Here is a 14868-nt window from a genome sequence, read left to right on the forward strand (position 1 = left end):
AAATCCCTCATATTTTTGGAATATCCACGAATAAACCAGAGACCCTTTATTCAACCTCCATTTCCGACCCCTTCCCCCTCTTAGCCTGCACCCAAGCAACAAAGTCATCCAGCGTACCAGGCCAAGCCCCATCCGGACTCCACCATCCCATCTCCTCATCCTCCAGACTCTTGCGCATAAACACCTCAACCTGCTCCCACAGATCCTTATTAACTGGCTTCTTCCCGCGTTCCTCAAGGAACTCAATCCACCAATCCAGCCACGGTGTCGTTTCTGTGTTCCACGCCACACCACCATGGTCAGTCGTGAAGAAGAGACGCCATTGCTCGGCGGCGATTTCGAATTGCAGGTTGCGCTGTCCTTGCATTCGTGAGAGTGGGAATGCATATCTGTAAACTCGTCGGAAGGTGTCTGGTTCTCGAGGGATTCTCTCCCGGAGGGATTTGGCGTACGCTTGCATTTTTGGCATCGTGTCGCAGCTTGTGGCTTGTTAGATTGGAAGTTTTGGTATTGAGAAAGTTTTGAGTTTGGGCTGAAGGTGTCTTTCTTTTCACCTTGACGTTGCACTTACAGAGCTTTCAGCCATCCTTCCATCCATCCTTCACGGGTGAACTCGCCCATCGATGGTGATCGGAGTAGCTCGGCGATGGCCAGGCAGGTTACTTCATCGAGCTCGACTTTCAAATCGCCGAGGAAATCTATTGCTCGTGAGATACCGATGGTATCTGGGTTGTCGACTGGGTCATCTGGGGTGATGTGAGTACTTCGGTATCAAAATCACTAGTCAAGAGTGGGCAAGTACCTCGGTAGCTTTCGAAGATCTTTGTAAGTTCTGAGGTTATAGTTGCAGAGGTGCCAGCTGCAGCTGCGAAGAATCTATTTCAACGACAATGTCAGATTCGGGGTGTTTCGAACGCGGTTCATGTATGATTTCGCTGAAGCGAGATGGTCAGGCAAGGAATGGCAAGCACTTCTTCTTCATCTTCTTAACGCGAGGCATTTCGGACGATGAACGGTGTAGTGAGAGATCAAGATTTCTTCCAGTTGAGACTTAGATAAGTCCTGCAAAGAGAAGAACAGATATTGGAGCTTTGATGCTCTATCTATCTGCTGGCATCTTGAACTCAAAATCACATGTTCAGGTAGAGATTGGAGACAAATTGAAGAGAAATCAAAAAGAAACGGAAGTTTGGGACAGGTGTGATGACAAGCACTTACGCGTCGAGCGCTGGAGGTAAACTCCAACCACATGCTTTAAGAAACTATAGTAGAAAGTTAGTCCTTAGATGCACGTGATCGGACGGAAGCACCGTAAGATATTCAAACAGACCGCAAAGGGGAGAACATGTTCGGAAATCATGCAAGTCACTTACTTTAGCAGCAACAGACTCTTTTGTCCGTGTACAGCTGACGAACTCAGCGATCTGGTGTTTCTGGGTGGTCGTGTAGGGTGGCATGGTGGGGGATGGCAATATCTGTGCCCACTACGCGCGGAGAGAAACGCAATAAGTGGTGAAAACGCACTAGGGGATTGAGAGCACTTGATTTACAGTGCTGGTGTGAGGGAAATTGTCTTTGGCTTGGAAGATACAAGAAACACCAGGGCTATGAGGTCTGTAGTGAGTTATCGTCCCGCGCTTTTCCAAGGTTGGATGGAACTGATGGCATTATGCTGACTAATCACATATCCCAAAAAGGTCCTATATCAACTACCATCCAGGGCCGGGCTATACATCCATGAATAGACTTGGCGTGAATTATTGATTCTTATTACATTGAAAATGGATTTGTGTGTATTCAGAGTATGTATTTTTCATATAATAACCATTACAGAAAAGTTGTTGGTCAACATTTGCCATCAATTCATCACATTGGAAACAATGAGCACAGGATTCGATGGTAAAAGTACAGCCAACTTTTGTAAGATCAAATAGATCAGGTAAAACTCCCAAACGCCATTTGCAAGGTGCAAAAATGTAAGATTCGGTGTCATGTCGAATTTGCTTAGGTTGTGAACAAGGTATCCTCCTGATATAGATGTTAGCAATTTGGTCCTAGAGACTTGTATATAGACCCAACTCACCTCTCTAAGGTACTCTCCTGAGTCTGCCTGTTCGTTTGCGTTAGCCAATGTAAGTAAGTTTGGAGGGGCTAAGCTCCACCTACCTGGCGATGGACCGCGATACTGGTAGGATCCAATTTTGCGATCTGCGCGGATGATCTTGCTGTAACTCCGAATCCCAGCGGTACATCATTTGAATCCAAAATGATAACGCCAGCGTTTTCAGGGCAATCTTCCGAGAAGCGCGCCACGTGGGCTTTCAAGACCGAACCGCCATAGAGCAGAGGCTAAAACTTGTTAGCAAGGCACAGCAGATCCTATCAGAAGTTGGAATAAGCTTACCATCACTCCATTTGCTTTGATCCAGACCTGTGCAGAGATATAGAGTTAGCATGATCACTGCTGAAATGCCTGACTTACGATACATACCTTGTAACGGGCGTGTTGCGCCAGGAGATCGAGGGCTGTCAGGTTGATGCGGAACTTGCCCGTCTGCCAGAGTATTAGCATTACTGATCAGAATAACAGGATAAGATCAGAACCAGTCACCTTTGTCATCTTTCCAACCATTGTTCCACAACTGAGTAAGGCTGGAACTTGTTAGCATTGTACATCACGACGAAGCCGAACAAAAGCTTACCCTCGCGAGGGAATGAAACACTCAGGTTGGCAAGCTCCTTTCTCATGTAGTAAACTCGGGATCCTTGCAAACGGAAAACACTCTGGGATCCATCTTCGGCTGGGGTAATAAGAGCATTGAGACTGCGGCCGGTATAGGCAGCTAGCTTCGTGAAGATCGTCCGTGTCTCTTCCTAAAAGAGGTATGGGTTAGTCAAAGCAGCCAATGGTCATTGCAATAATACGTACTTCTGTGAGGGACCTCATATTGTCGGATATGAAACTGAAGATATCGCAAAAAGGTTGAGTTAGCGGCAAGCTTGTATTGTCGGGAGTGAGGAAACAAGAAAAAAAACCAAAGTCGGGCAATATTTCACCGCCTAAAAGCGGACCTGAAATTTATAGCGACGGAACGGACATGAAGAGCCAATCAGAGCGACTATTGACTTTCCGCCTAGAATTTTCGGGACCGCCTTTTCACTCTAAAGATCTTTTTACTATTCTCCGCAGATTTCACCGTTAACCCCCCAAATCTCCAATTACAAAATGGCGCGTGGTCCAGAAGTGAAGCGGAGACGATTGAGTCCGCCAGTGGATGGTGAGGACTCCTCGTCGCGCTCCAAATCCGGTCAACAGTGGGATGTTGAGCAAGACTACGAATGCCGCCCTCGCAAAAACACCAAAAAAGCCGGCGAGAACGCACGATTGCCAATCAAAACCGCCGAAGGCTTCGTTCAGGCTGAAGCCCAGTCTCAAGACCAGGGCGAGGAAACCGACAGCTTCCTGGGTACCGATGATGATGACGAGGAGGATGGCTCTGGAGGTGAGGAGGACGGAGAAGAATCTGAAGAAGAAGCACCCAAGATTTCGGTCAAGCAACAAATCCTGCAGGCAAAGGAAGACCTGGCGAAGATGGCAACCCTGATCAACGAGGATCCCGAGGAGCACATTTCTCTGTTCAAGACAATGGCCGAGATGGTGTCGAAGAAAAGCACACCTATCACAGTTAAGAAACTTGCTCTGGCCTCACAGGCAGCTGTCTACAAGGATATCATCCCTGGATACCGTATTCGTCCATTGAGCGAAGACGACCAGGCCGGCAGGGTATCAAAAGAAGTGCGCAAGATCCGAGATTTCGAACAGTCCCTCGTATCAGGATATCGAGCCTATGTCCAGAAGCTTGCTACGCTCATCAAGCCACCCAAAGGAGAGGTCCCCACAGATGCTGGACTCAGGAGCTTCGCGATTTCAATGGCTTGCACTATGCTTTTGGCCGTGCCACACTTCAACTTCCGTAGCGAGCTTCTGAAGATCTTGGTGAACCGCCTTGCACGGAGACAACTTGATGCCGACTACATCAAGTGTCGCGAAACTATGGAGCAGATTTTCGCCAAAGATGACGATGGAACCGTTTCCCTCGAAGCTGTTCGTTTGCTAGCAAAGATGTTGAAGGCCAGAGACTTCCATATTCACCCTACTGTCTTGGACACATTCCTTCATCTTCGTTTGCTCGGCGAGTTCCACCTTAAGGCGTCCCGAGACCGAGTGGACCGGGAAGAAGAAGAAAAACCTCACGGCAAGAAGCCCAAGCAAAAGCGCGAATTCCGCACGAAGCGAGAGCGCAAGATTCAAAAGGAGCGGAAGGAAGTTGAAAAGGATATGTCACAAGCAGAGGCAGTGGTATCGCACGAACAAAGAGACAAGAACCAGGCCGAAACACTAAAGCTTGTGTTCGGACTCTATTTCCGCATTCTCAAGCTCCGCATTCCCGCACTGATGGGTCCTGTGCTCGAGGGTCTGGCGAAATACGCCCACCTTATTAACCAGGACTTCTTCGGTGATTTGCTCGAGGCTCTGAAAGACCTGATTAACCACGCCGAGCGCGAGGAAATGGGCGTGGAGGGCGATGAAGAGGTCGTCAAAGAGGAAGACGACGAAGATGAAGACCATGTCACAATTGCCGAAAGCGCAGCCCGGGATGCTCGTCGAAGGACGCTACTCTGCACTGTGACTGCCTTTGCTCTGCTCGAAGGCCAAGAAGCCAGCAAAGCAGCCGCAGGTCTCCACCTCGACCTGAACTTCTTCATCAAGCACCTCTACCGATCCCTCTACTCCCTCTCCATGAACCCAGACGTCGAGTTCAACCCCGACACATCCCTCCGCCTCGCCGACCCCCATTCCTCCGCAGAAGGCACCCAGCTCACCGAGACCCGCTCCAAGAACAAGGTCAACTTCCAGACCCCGATGGTCCTCCTCCTCCGCTGCTTGCAGCCGACTCTGCTATCCCGCGCACACGGCACCCCGCCCCCAAGCCGACTTGCCAGTTTCTCTAAGCGTCTCATGACCACTTCCCTCCAGTTGCCGGAGAAGTCTGCTCTTGCGACACTTGCGCTCATGAACCAGGTCTCGAAATATCACGGTCGTCGTATCTCTTCGCTGTGGCACACGGAGGAGCGTAAGGGTGACGGTGTATTCAATGCTTATGCTGCCGATGTTGAAGCTACCAATGTCTTCGCTGGTACAGTGTGGGAGGGTGAGTTGTTGCGTCTGCATTACTGTCCACAGGTGCGAGAGGCGGCGGTGGAGATTGAAAAGATGATGGTGTCTTCTAAGTAAATACTGTTTTGATTAATTTTATATGCACATTCAGCTACGATGTCTACTTTCCTTGGAGAATTGTAATCAAACAAATTCATTGACATGCTAATCAAAATCGAACACATTTGCCCAAGTCCTCCAAATCCAACAGAGAGATGAGAGCTCCTTTTTTTTTTTTTTTTTTTTTTTTTTTTGGTTTCTTGGGGGTACTTTTTTTTGCGAGGGGTTTTTCCATTTTCTTTGTGATATCATCGTTTTTGAATATTGGACTTACTCGCTTAGTTGCGAGTTTTGTCCTTGCCAGACTCAGGAGAGCCCTTGGGCTGAGCTGGGTGGGGAGACACAATCGGAGTGACCGCAGGGATCCCGAGAGCATTCACCTCACGGAAACCAGGACGGTAGAGCGGGTGGATGTTAGCCAGTGGGATGGGCTCTCCAGAAACACCGGGGAGAACAATACCGCGAGGAAGTGGAGGGACAGGGGGGACCGACTCTTCCTGACGTGAAGATCGTTGGAGTTTGCCACTGGTAGCGGATGAAAGGCTGTCACTACGGCGACGGAATCCGAACAAGCTCTTTTCCCTTCTTATCAGATCCGTGTTGCTTGTCGATGGCATCTTTCTTTGCCTTGAACTCTTCTGCGGATCCAGATGTGTTGTCCGAATAACCAGTGTACTTGCCGATGTTCTCTTTGTCGCTCAGTTGAGAGCCAACAGACTTCTTCGAACGAATAATATTGGGTTGACGAGGGATCGAGCTCTGCTTTGCAATGGAAGATCCTGGAGTAGTGATTGTTGCGGGCCCGGGTTCCGATGCTGGTGGAGTGGTCTTTGCTAGCACAGTGGCAGATGCTGGGGGAGTAACCTTTGCTCGAACAATGGTTGATGCCGAGGAAGTGGACTTTGCTGGAGTAGCCTTTGCTGGCACAGCGGTCGATTCTGAGGAAGTGGACTTTTCTGGAGTAACCTGTGCTGGTACAGTGCAGGATGCTGAAGGAGTCGCATTTTTTGGCACGGTGGTTGATGCAGAGCGTGTGGCATTTGCTGGAGTGGCTGATGTTGGTGGAGCTGCTCCAGGCGCAGAGGTGGCACGAGATTGAAGGTGACCAGTGGGTGGCACGTCGCCTTCCGTAGGCAAAGGGAATTGCGGAAGAATAAGTTGCACATCTTGGGAAACGTTGAGATTGTTCTCATGTTGCAAGAGTCTGAATGCAATTTGCATGCGGATTATCGATTGTCTCACGAAGAGGAGTTGCGCTCCGTGATTCACAGCCATGTTTCCGATGTCCTGAATATCTTCATCGATCTCACTGTTCTTTCGACGCTGGTAGGCCACGAATGGCTCTTCGGTGTTATCCCAGATTCCGGTGAGACACATATCGACCTTGGCGCTCAGGTCATTGACAGTCGAGGTCAGTCCGTTGACTTCAAGTTGCATCTCGTGGATACTCTCCTTGACCTGGTCAATCTGATCCTGGCTCTTTTTCATCTCGCGCTTGACCTTGGAAAGTTCAAAAGACAAGTCAGAATTGCGCTCAACTTGCGCGTGCATTTGGTCCTTGATGTAGTTCTCGGTCAAGGTAACAAAGTCTTCAACCTTCTTTTCGAGCCTGTTGATATCGTCGATCTTCGTTGCCAGTCGCTTTTGGGTTGCTTCATACTGGTACTGAAGAGTTCGAACAGTCTCGGGAAGATCCTTGATAGTAGCGAAACTAGAACGACTACTAGTGGCAGGACTGACACCAGTAGGACTGAAAGGCGTACCCAGGATGGGATTGCGCATGCCATCCTTTGTGAGACTGGGCATGCGAGGGCTGGGTGTGTGAGGGTCGAATTTGCCGGGAGGAGACATGGGGAGTGGCTTGTTCTTGCCCTCCGAAACATTGGGACTGTCCTCCATCTTGGGAGATGGGAGAGCAGAAAGGAGAGCAGAAAGGGAGCGAGGTTTTACTTCGGCAATGGAGAAGTTGCCGGGATGGTTTCTTAGGATAGAAACGGGTGGTACAGGAGGGACGGAGGAGGCGTGATAGGAAGAGTGAGAAGGGTGGGAGGAAAGGCGGGAGGAAGATTGGGGAACAAGTTTTGCCTTGCGTTGAGCGAACGCGTTACGTCTGTCAACGGAAGGAGGGAGCAACTCCCAATCCTCCCCGGCACTAATAGGCAAACCAACCGTAGGGTTGGCCGACTTGGAAGGCACAGGCACCGGGACCGCAGTCACTGTCACGCCAGAACGAGGAGACGCCAGTGGATTACACATGTCGTCCGCAAAGTCGTCCGCGAAGTGTACGCGGGAGAGCGTGCTGGGACGATAAGACGAATTTGCAGAGGACGAGGGGGCCACAGGGCGACCAGTACTGCCGTGGGGATATTTCGAATCGGTATCTATAAAAGCATCAAGCGTCAGTGACCCTACCCCTTCGTGATTTGAAGTGAACTGAAAGTGAAAGCCATCAGTTGACCATGTGAGGCCAAAGTGATAGATATCTCTCATGTTTTTGAGTATCTCTCTCTTGATTCTTTCTTTCGAGGCTTAATCTATGAGCCAAAGCATGGTTGCTTTGCCCACAGGATCAGCTTTCATAGAAAGGGATTTACTTGCACAGAGTCAAGCAGATCTGATCCCAAGAACAAATTCCAAAGAACCAACTCCAATGCTAAAGAAAGAGAATTCTATAGTAAGAAACCGGATCTCCAAGAACAAGCTCAATCTCAATCTCAGAAAGAGCCGCGATCCCGCAGGCAGAATGGCTCCATCCGAAGACACGCAATCCTGCAGACATGATGGCTTCATCCCACAAGCAAGAAACACGATCCTGCAGACAGGTCGGCTCAATCCCACAGAAGAGAGGCCATCTAGCAGACAGAATGGCTTCATCCCACGAGGAAGAAAGCCGACCCCGCAGGATGGCTCAATCCCACAAGGAAGAGACAGATCCTGCAGGCAAGATCGCTCCCCACAGAAGAGAGACAATCCAACAGACAGAATGGCTCAATCCTGGAAGACGTGAGACGAATCAGATGAAAGGCCCAACCCCATGCATGAACTCAGTCGAAACGAGACCCGAGTCCACCGAAAGAGACACCCCATGAGGTCAAAAGAGATGGATGGTTCACGGCGAAGAGAATGCTACTTACCCTGACTTTTCTTCATCATATCGTCTGATGTTCTTCAAAGAAACAGCGTGAATGGTGTGGTGATGATGATGATGATGATGATGATGATGAGAAACAAGAAGAAAAAACACGCGTGGTGGAAATAACAAACCGAACACCACGGGGAGTCGACACCGAGCACGTGCCCCAGAGAAGCCATCATGACAGCCCCAAAGGGAAAGCACGATGAACTGCCTGGGTGCTCTACAGCACTATGGATCATATTCCCAATATCGAAGGAATGACCCACATTGCTTGGCCATCCTATTGTACCCATTATCACTCGACTTTGTTACATGCAATGATTGGCAACACAAGCCGTCCGTCAACAGCAAAGGATTGTAAAGTATGAGAATCTATTCCTAAAAACCGGACAATTGATACATTATATACTACTTCCTGTCGTAGGCGTTGCACAGACACAAAGAAAGTATAGCAAGCAAAGTGCATTAGTCAGAGAACAAAGACCAGGGCATAGGAACTAAAATATATGCAAGGAAACTAAAAGACTACAAGCAAACAAGCACAAAGAGATTGAGAAGTATAAGTTGTTCATTAAGATCATGTCATGAAGTATACTGGATACATAGCAAGCCAGGCAGATGGATCAAGAGCAGCCGGCCATGCCAACACCAACATAGCATTGGAGACAACAAAAGGAAATCATTAACCATAAGAAATATCAAAGCAAAGCGCAAATGGGATTCGTAAATAGACAACAGGAAAGCACAGATAATACAGGGGAATATGGAATCGGGAGTGGTTGCAAAATTGGACATCCGAGGTTTATAGTTCGTGCTGCCACGCACTTTCGTAATGCCACGGTATAGTTTGATGGACTTCGAATTGGGGCTCGGTTGTCCACGTGACCCCACGTGATCACTGTCCCGCCGATATCAATGCTTATTTGTCTGCGGTGAAGCAGGAACGCCAGAATATGGCGAGGACAGGCATGGCAAAAATCGCGATCCAGAACAAATTGCTGATCGATCAGTCAGTTATTAGTTTGAATGGGCAAATTCTGCGTCATGACGACGATCTTCTTCGATAGTAGTTCCAAAGAAACAAACACAACTGGCTAGGGGAAAAGCATAGGAAAAGCACATAAAAACACAAAGTTCAGTCTAATTTGAGGACTTTCCACGGCGGAAGGGTGAAAAGATTGCCCCAAAGAAGTTCACAAAGACAGTGCGCAGGATCGCTTTGAGCCAGCTGTCAGGTGCACCATTTAGAGAAACAGCAGTCACTGACCGATTCTGGCTGCTCGCTGGACGAGCATCTTCATCATTATTCTTGGGCGCAAGAGTATCATCGGCAGCAGGCTTGGCAGCGGGTTCCACGGTTCCCTTACTGGCCTCGGCGGCAGGCTGGGACTCGGCGACAGGCTCGGACTCGGTGACACTCTCGACTGTTGCGGCAGACGGTTTCTGGGTGGTCGTGGACAACTGATCGGTGGAGGGTTGGTTGAGCTTGCTCAGGAGGGCTTCGCGGTCGCCAGCGAGAGCTGCAAGAATGGGATCAGTTTCGAACGACATGGCAGACGGCTGGGATGAAAGATAAAACGGTGTTGGCTTACCGTCGGTGTGTTGTGCATCTGCTGCCGAAACCTGGGGCTGGGTCTCAGCCTTAGTAACGGGCTCCTTGTCTGCATCGGTAGCTTGGAGATCCTTCTGATCCTTCGAGGTCTCCGGAGCAGTCTCGGACACCTTGTGAGCAAGGGCGGCCACGCCGGCACCGGCAATGGCGGCAGCAGCAGCGCCAGCACCAATAATTTCAGTGCTGATGCCAGTATCCTTAGCAGGGGCTTCCTCGGAATCTGGAGCGGCGGTCTCTTCCTGCTTGGGTTCGGATTCAGCGGTAGAGGGTTGGATCGGCTCCTTCACATCGGATGTCTCAGCCACAACTTCGGCCTCACCAATTTCGACCTTAGAAGGTTCCTCGGTTGCAACAACAGTCTCCTCGACAGGAGCAGACTGTTCTGAGACGATGTCCTCGACCTTGGCATCCTCCTGTGCGGGCTTCTCGGCGACAGCCTCAACAACAGCTGGCACTTCGGGTTCAGTGGTCACTGGCTCTTTGGCGGCAGCCTCTTCAGCAACGACGGCAGGCTGCTCAATGGCAACTTCCTTCGCCTCGGTTGTCTCGGGCTCGAGCTCCTTGGTAGTAGATTCCTCCACTGGAGTGGCCTCGGGGATCTTCTCCTCGGTAACAGCAGCTTCAACGGGATCCTCAGCCTTCACAGGCTCTGCGACAGTCTGCTCCTCCACAACTGGTGCCTCAACAACTTCAGTAGCTTGGATGGTAGGCTCGACAATGGCGGGCTCAGTCACATCCTCAGCCTTCTCGGTAGCGGGTTCCTCGACAACGGGTGCCACCTCGGGAGTCTGCTCGGAAACAGGCTCAGCAGTGGACTCGGCAGCAGCAACAGGCTCGCCGGTGGTCTTTTCTTCGACAGCGGGAGTCTCAGTAACAGCGGGCTCGGCGATCACAGCCTCAACCTCGGCCGCAGGCTTAGGAACGTCAGCAGCCTCGACAGTCTCTGCAACAGTAGCGGGTTCATCGATGGCCTTCTCTTCGACAGCAGGAGTTTCAGCAACAGCGGGCTCGGCAGTAACAGCCTCAGCCTCAGCCTCAGGGGTAGCAGCAGCTTCAACAGTCTCTGCCACAGCGACTGGCTCATCCACGGCCTCCTCTTCGGCGGCAGCAGGCTTATCATCTTGAGAAACAGGCACTTCAACAGCGGCAGCAGTCTCAGTCTGTTCAGCGACAACGGGCTCAGCAACAGCCTCAATCTCGGGTTGCTTCTCCTCGACCTCAACAGCAGGAGCCTCGGCGGAAGCCTCGATGGGCTCCTCGACGGCAACTTCCTTGGCAGGCTCTTCAACGGGAGTCTCCTTAACTGCCGGCTCTGAAGCGGAGGCCTCGACAACGGGCTCCTCAACAGCCTGGTCAGCGACGGGCTCTTCGGTGGCCTTCTCGGAGACTTCCTCGGCCTTGGTAGCTTCGGGCTGCTCAACGGCGACCTCCTTGGCAGTTTCGGCGGGGATAGCCTCCTCCACTGATTCTTGCACAGACTCGGTAGAAGCGGCGTTTTCCTCGACGATGGCAGCGGCAGCCTCGGGAACAGAAGGAGTTTCCTCAGGGATAGCAGCAGCGGCAGCAGCCTCGGGAATAGCGGCAGCTTCAGTGGCCTCAGGAACAGCAGGAGTTTCCTCGGGGATAGCAGCGGCGGCGGCAGCCTCCTCGGGAACAGCAGGGGACTCTTCGAGTGTCACGTCCTTAGCGGTTTCAGACACAGGCTCCTCCACAACTGGTTCCTCTGCCTTGGCCTTCTCCAAAGTCTCTTCGACAGTCTCGGCCTTGATGGGCTCCTCGGCCTTCTCAGTAGTAGCTTCCTCGGCGACCACGGCAGCAGGTTCTTCAACTGCTTCGGTGACGGGCTCAGTAGCAGCCTTGGTAGGCTCCTCGACAGCAGACTCCTCAGCAGCATCGACGGCCTTCTCGGGAACAGGCTCGGCAACCTCAGTCTCCTTGACGGGCTCGGCAGCCAATTCCTGGGTGGCAGGCTGCTCAACCGGAGTCTCCTCAGCCACCTCCTTGGTGGACTCAGAGATGACTTCCTCCTTGGGCTCGGAAACCTCAGCAGTGGGCTCCACGGTATTTGCCTCTACAGCAGTCTCTGAAACGGCCTCTGCCTCAACAGCAGGTTCCTGGACAGCCTTCTCAGTCACTGGCTCCTCAACAGGCTTGGACTCTTCGACGGCTGCTTCGCTGGCGGGGGCATCTGTGGCGGTTTCAGGAACAGCCTCAACAGTCTTGGGTTCTTCCACGGCAGCTTCAGTAGCGGGAGTCTCCTCGACAGTCGGTTCAGCGACAGCTTCGGCAAAGGACTTGGTGGGCTCTGACTCTTCAGTAGCGGGTTCTGTGGGCTTCTCCTCGGTGATAGGCTCAGCAGCCTCCTCGGTGATAGGCTCAGCAGCCTCCTCGACCTTGGATTCCTCAACTGCGGGAGTCTCGGAAACGGCCTCGACCTTTTCTTCGGCAGCAGGCTTAGCAACCTCCTCAACCTTCGATTCCTCGACTGCGGGTGTCTCCTGCACAACTTCAGAAGCAGCCTCGACGGGCTTAGATTCTTCGACTGCAGCTTCAGCAGCGGGTGTCTCCTCGACAACTGGCTCGGCGACGGCTTCGGCAAAAGACTTGGCGGGCTCTGCCTCTTCCTTGGTGGATTCAGCGACTGGCTCTTCCTCGGTTATGGGCTTAGCAGCCTCCTCAACCTTTGATTCTTCGACGGCGGGAGTTTCCTTGACAGGCTCTGCAACAGCCTCAGGAGCGGCCTCGACCTTTTCTTCAGCAGCAGACTCAGCAGCCTCCTCAACCTTGGATTCCTCGACTGCGGGTGTCTCCTGGACGATTTCAGGAGCGGCCTCGACAGGCTTTGACTCTTCCACGGCAGCTGCAGAGGCGGGAGCCTCTTCGACGATAGGCTCTGCAACGGCTTCAGGAGCGGCCTCGACGGCCTTCTCCTCAGTAGCAGGCTTCTCCTCGGTGGGCTGAGCAACCTCGGCGGCCTTGGATTCTTCGACAGCAGGAGTTTCAGAGACGGCCTCAACCTCCTTTTCTTCGGTGGCAGGCTTAGCAACCTCCTCAGCCTTAGATTCTTCCACAGCCGGAGTCTCCTCGACAGCAGGCTCTGTGACAGTTTCAGGAACAGCCTCGACAGGCTTCGATTCCTCAACAGCCTCTGCAGCCGGAGTGTCCTCGACCGGCTCAGCGACGGCTTCGGCAAAGGTCTTGGGCTCTGACTCTTCCGTGGCGGATTCAGTGATTGGCTGTTCCTCGGTAATAGGCTCAGCAACCTCCTCAGTCTTAGATTCTTCGACGGCGGGGGTTTCCTTGATAGGCTCTGCGGCAGCCTCAGGAGCGGCCTCAACAACCTTTTCTTCAGTGGCGGGCGTCTCCTCGACGATTGCAGGAACAGCCTCTTCGGTCTTTTCTTCCTTGGCGGCTTCAGGAACGGCCTCGGCAGCCTTAGATTCTTCCACAGCAGCTTCAGCAGCCGGAGTCTCCTCGACCGGTTCGGCTACAGCTTCAGCAAAGGACTTGGCGGGCTCGACAACCTCCTCGGTGGCCTTGGATTCTTCGACAGCGGCTTCGGTGACTTCAGGGACGGCTTCGGCGGTCTTGGATTCTTCTACGGCAGCTTCAGCGGCAGGAGTCTCCTCAACGGGTTCAGCGACGGCTTCAGCAAAAGACTTGGCAGGCTCCGACTCTTCCTTGGCGGGTTCGGCAATATCCTCCGCAGCCTTGGGCTCTTCCACGGCGGCTTCAGCAGGCTTCTCGACGATAGGCTCAGCGGCAGCTTCGGGGGCGGCCTCGGTGGCCTTTTCTTCAACAGGCTCCTCGGTGGGCTCAGCAACCTCCTCGACGGTCTTGATATCTTCCGCAGCGGGAGTCCCTTCGACGATTGGCTCTGCGGCGACTTCAGGAACGGCCTCGGTGGTCTTGGGCTCTTCCGTGGTAGGCTTAGCCTCTTCCACGGCCTTGGATTCTTCGACAGGCTCTGCGACAGTTTCCGGAACGGCCTCAACAGTCTTTGATTCTTCTGTGACGGGCTCCGCGACCTTCTCGACAACCTCGGGGGTGGCTTCAGCGGCAGGCTTTTCTTCAAGCACTGGCGCTTCGGTAGCATCGCCCGCCTTCTCGGTCGGCTTAGATTCTTCCGTTGATTCAATTGCGGTCTTTTCCTCAACCACTGACTCAGCAGCAGGTTCAGCTTCCTTGGGAGCTTCGACGGCTGCTTCTTCTACTGCAGGCTCTGCAGTCTCGGGAGTCGCTTCGGGAGTCTTTTCAGCTTCCACAGCAATGGAGCTAATACTCTCCTGTTTCTTTTGCTGCTTCTTCTTGGCCTTCTTGGCCTTCTTCTTTTCTGCGGCGGTCATTGGGACCTCGGGTTGGGTTGAATCTTTGGATTGTTGTGTGGAGTCGGCCTCAACCAGAGTGGCCGTGGATTCGCTCAGTTCCACCTCAGTTGCATCGGAGGACTTTGAAATAGTCTCAACTGGACCATCTGTGGGCAGCACATTGCTTTCCGGGAGAATAGGCTCTTGGACACTGGCCATGGTTTATTCGTTTCAAGTTCGTAATGTCGTAAAATGATCGGCGGAGGGTATTAGTGGTGTTTTTTTTTCACAATTTGACCAGCAAAGATTTAACGCTAGATTATCGTGTACAGAAAACACAAGCTCACAGAGCAAGATGTAATTGGGGATTATTGTGAGTATGGAGAGGAGGGGAAAAGGCAGAAAAAAATCTCAGCCCAAGTACAAAAAAAACCTCTGACGGCACAGCTCCAGAGTGGGGAAAAAACCAGTTGGCATAGTGACCACTTGTACTAAAATAATACCTAAACTAAATAATACACTATTTACCACCATT

The 14868-nt window shown here is 52.0% G+C and overlaps 6 protein-coding genes across 6 annotated transcripts; 2 read left to right on the forward strand and 4 right to left on the reverse strand.

Annotated features, from left to right (window-relative positions):
• Positions 1-46: 46 nt before the first annotated feature.
• Positions 47-1457, reverse strand: N7447_009997 (uncharacterized protein; the record flags this gene model as incomplete). The annotated part of the gene is made up of 5 exons (XM_057234259.1): positions 47-479; positions 572-746; positions 803-876; positions 1219-1262; positions 1374-1457. 5 exons carry the CDS (start codon positions 1455-1457, stop codon positions 47-49), a joined length of 810 nt encoding a protein of 269 aa, XP_057081543.1.
• A 547-nt stretch (positions 1458-2004) lies between these two features.
• On the reverse strand, positions 2005-2947 carry N7447_009998 (ribosome biosynthesis protein NIP7; the record flags this gene model as incomplete). The annotated part of the gene is made up of 8 exons (XM_057234260.1): positions 2005-2028; positions 2084-2110; positions 2167-2349; positions 2405-2431; positions 2492-2554; positions 2612-2652; positions 2703-2874; positions 2930-2947. The coding sequence occupies 8 exons, from the start codon at positions 2945-2947 to the stop codon at positions 2005-2007; spliced, it is 555 nt and encodes a 184-aa protein (XP_057081544.1).
• A 279-nt stretch (positions 2948-3226) lies between these two features.
• Positions 3227-5296, forward strand: N7447_009999 (nuclear export protein Noc3; the record flags this gene model as incomplete). Its single annotated transcript, XM_057234261.1, has 1 exon — positions 3227-5296. The coding sequence occupies one exon, from the start codon at positions 3227-3229 to the stop codon at positions 5294-5296; it is 2070 nt and encodes a 689-aa protein (XP_057081545.1).
• Positions 5297-5556: 260 nt separating this feature from the next.
• N7447_010000 (uncharacterized protein) lies at positions 5557-7768 on the reverse strand (the record flags this gene model as incomplete). The annotated part of the gene is made up of 2 exons (XM_057234262.1): positions 5557-5827; positions 5913-7768. 2 exons carry the CDS (start codon positions 7766-7768, stop codon positions 5557-5559), a joined length of 2127 nt encoding a protein of 708 aa, XP_057081546.1.
• Positions 7769-8058: 290 nt separating this feature from the next.
• Positions 8059-8367, forward strand: N7447_010001 (uncharacterized protein; the record flags this gene model as incomplete). Its single annotated transcript, XM_057234263.1, has 1 exon — positions 8059-8367. The coding sequence occupies one exon, from the start codon at positions 8059-8061 to the stop codon at positions 8365-8367; it is 309 nt and encodes a 102-aa protein (XP_057081547.1).
• Positions 8368-9554: 1187 nt separating this feature from the next.
• On the reverse strand, positions 9555-14552 carry N7447_010002 (PT repeat family protein; the record flags this gene model as incomplete). The annotated part of the gene is made up of 1 exon (XM_057234264.1): positions 9555-14552. One exon carries the CDS (start codon positions 14550-14552, stop codon positions 9555-9557), a length of 4998 nt encoding a protein of 1665 aa, XP_057081548.1.
• Positions 14553-14868: the final 316 nt, after the last annotated feature.

Source organism: Penicillium robsamsonii (genome assembly GCF_028829455.1).
Source record: "Penicillium robsamsonii strain IBT 29466 chromosome Unknown utg000006l_segment0_segment0, whole genome shotgun sequence".
NCBI lineage: Eukaryota > Fungi > Ascomycota > Eurotiomycetes > Eurotiales > Aspergillaceae > Penicillium > Penicillium robsamsonii.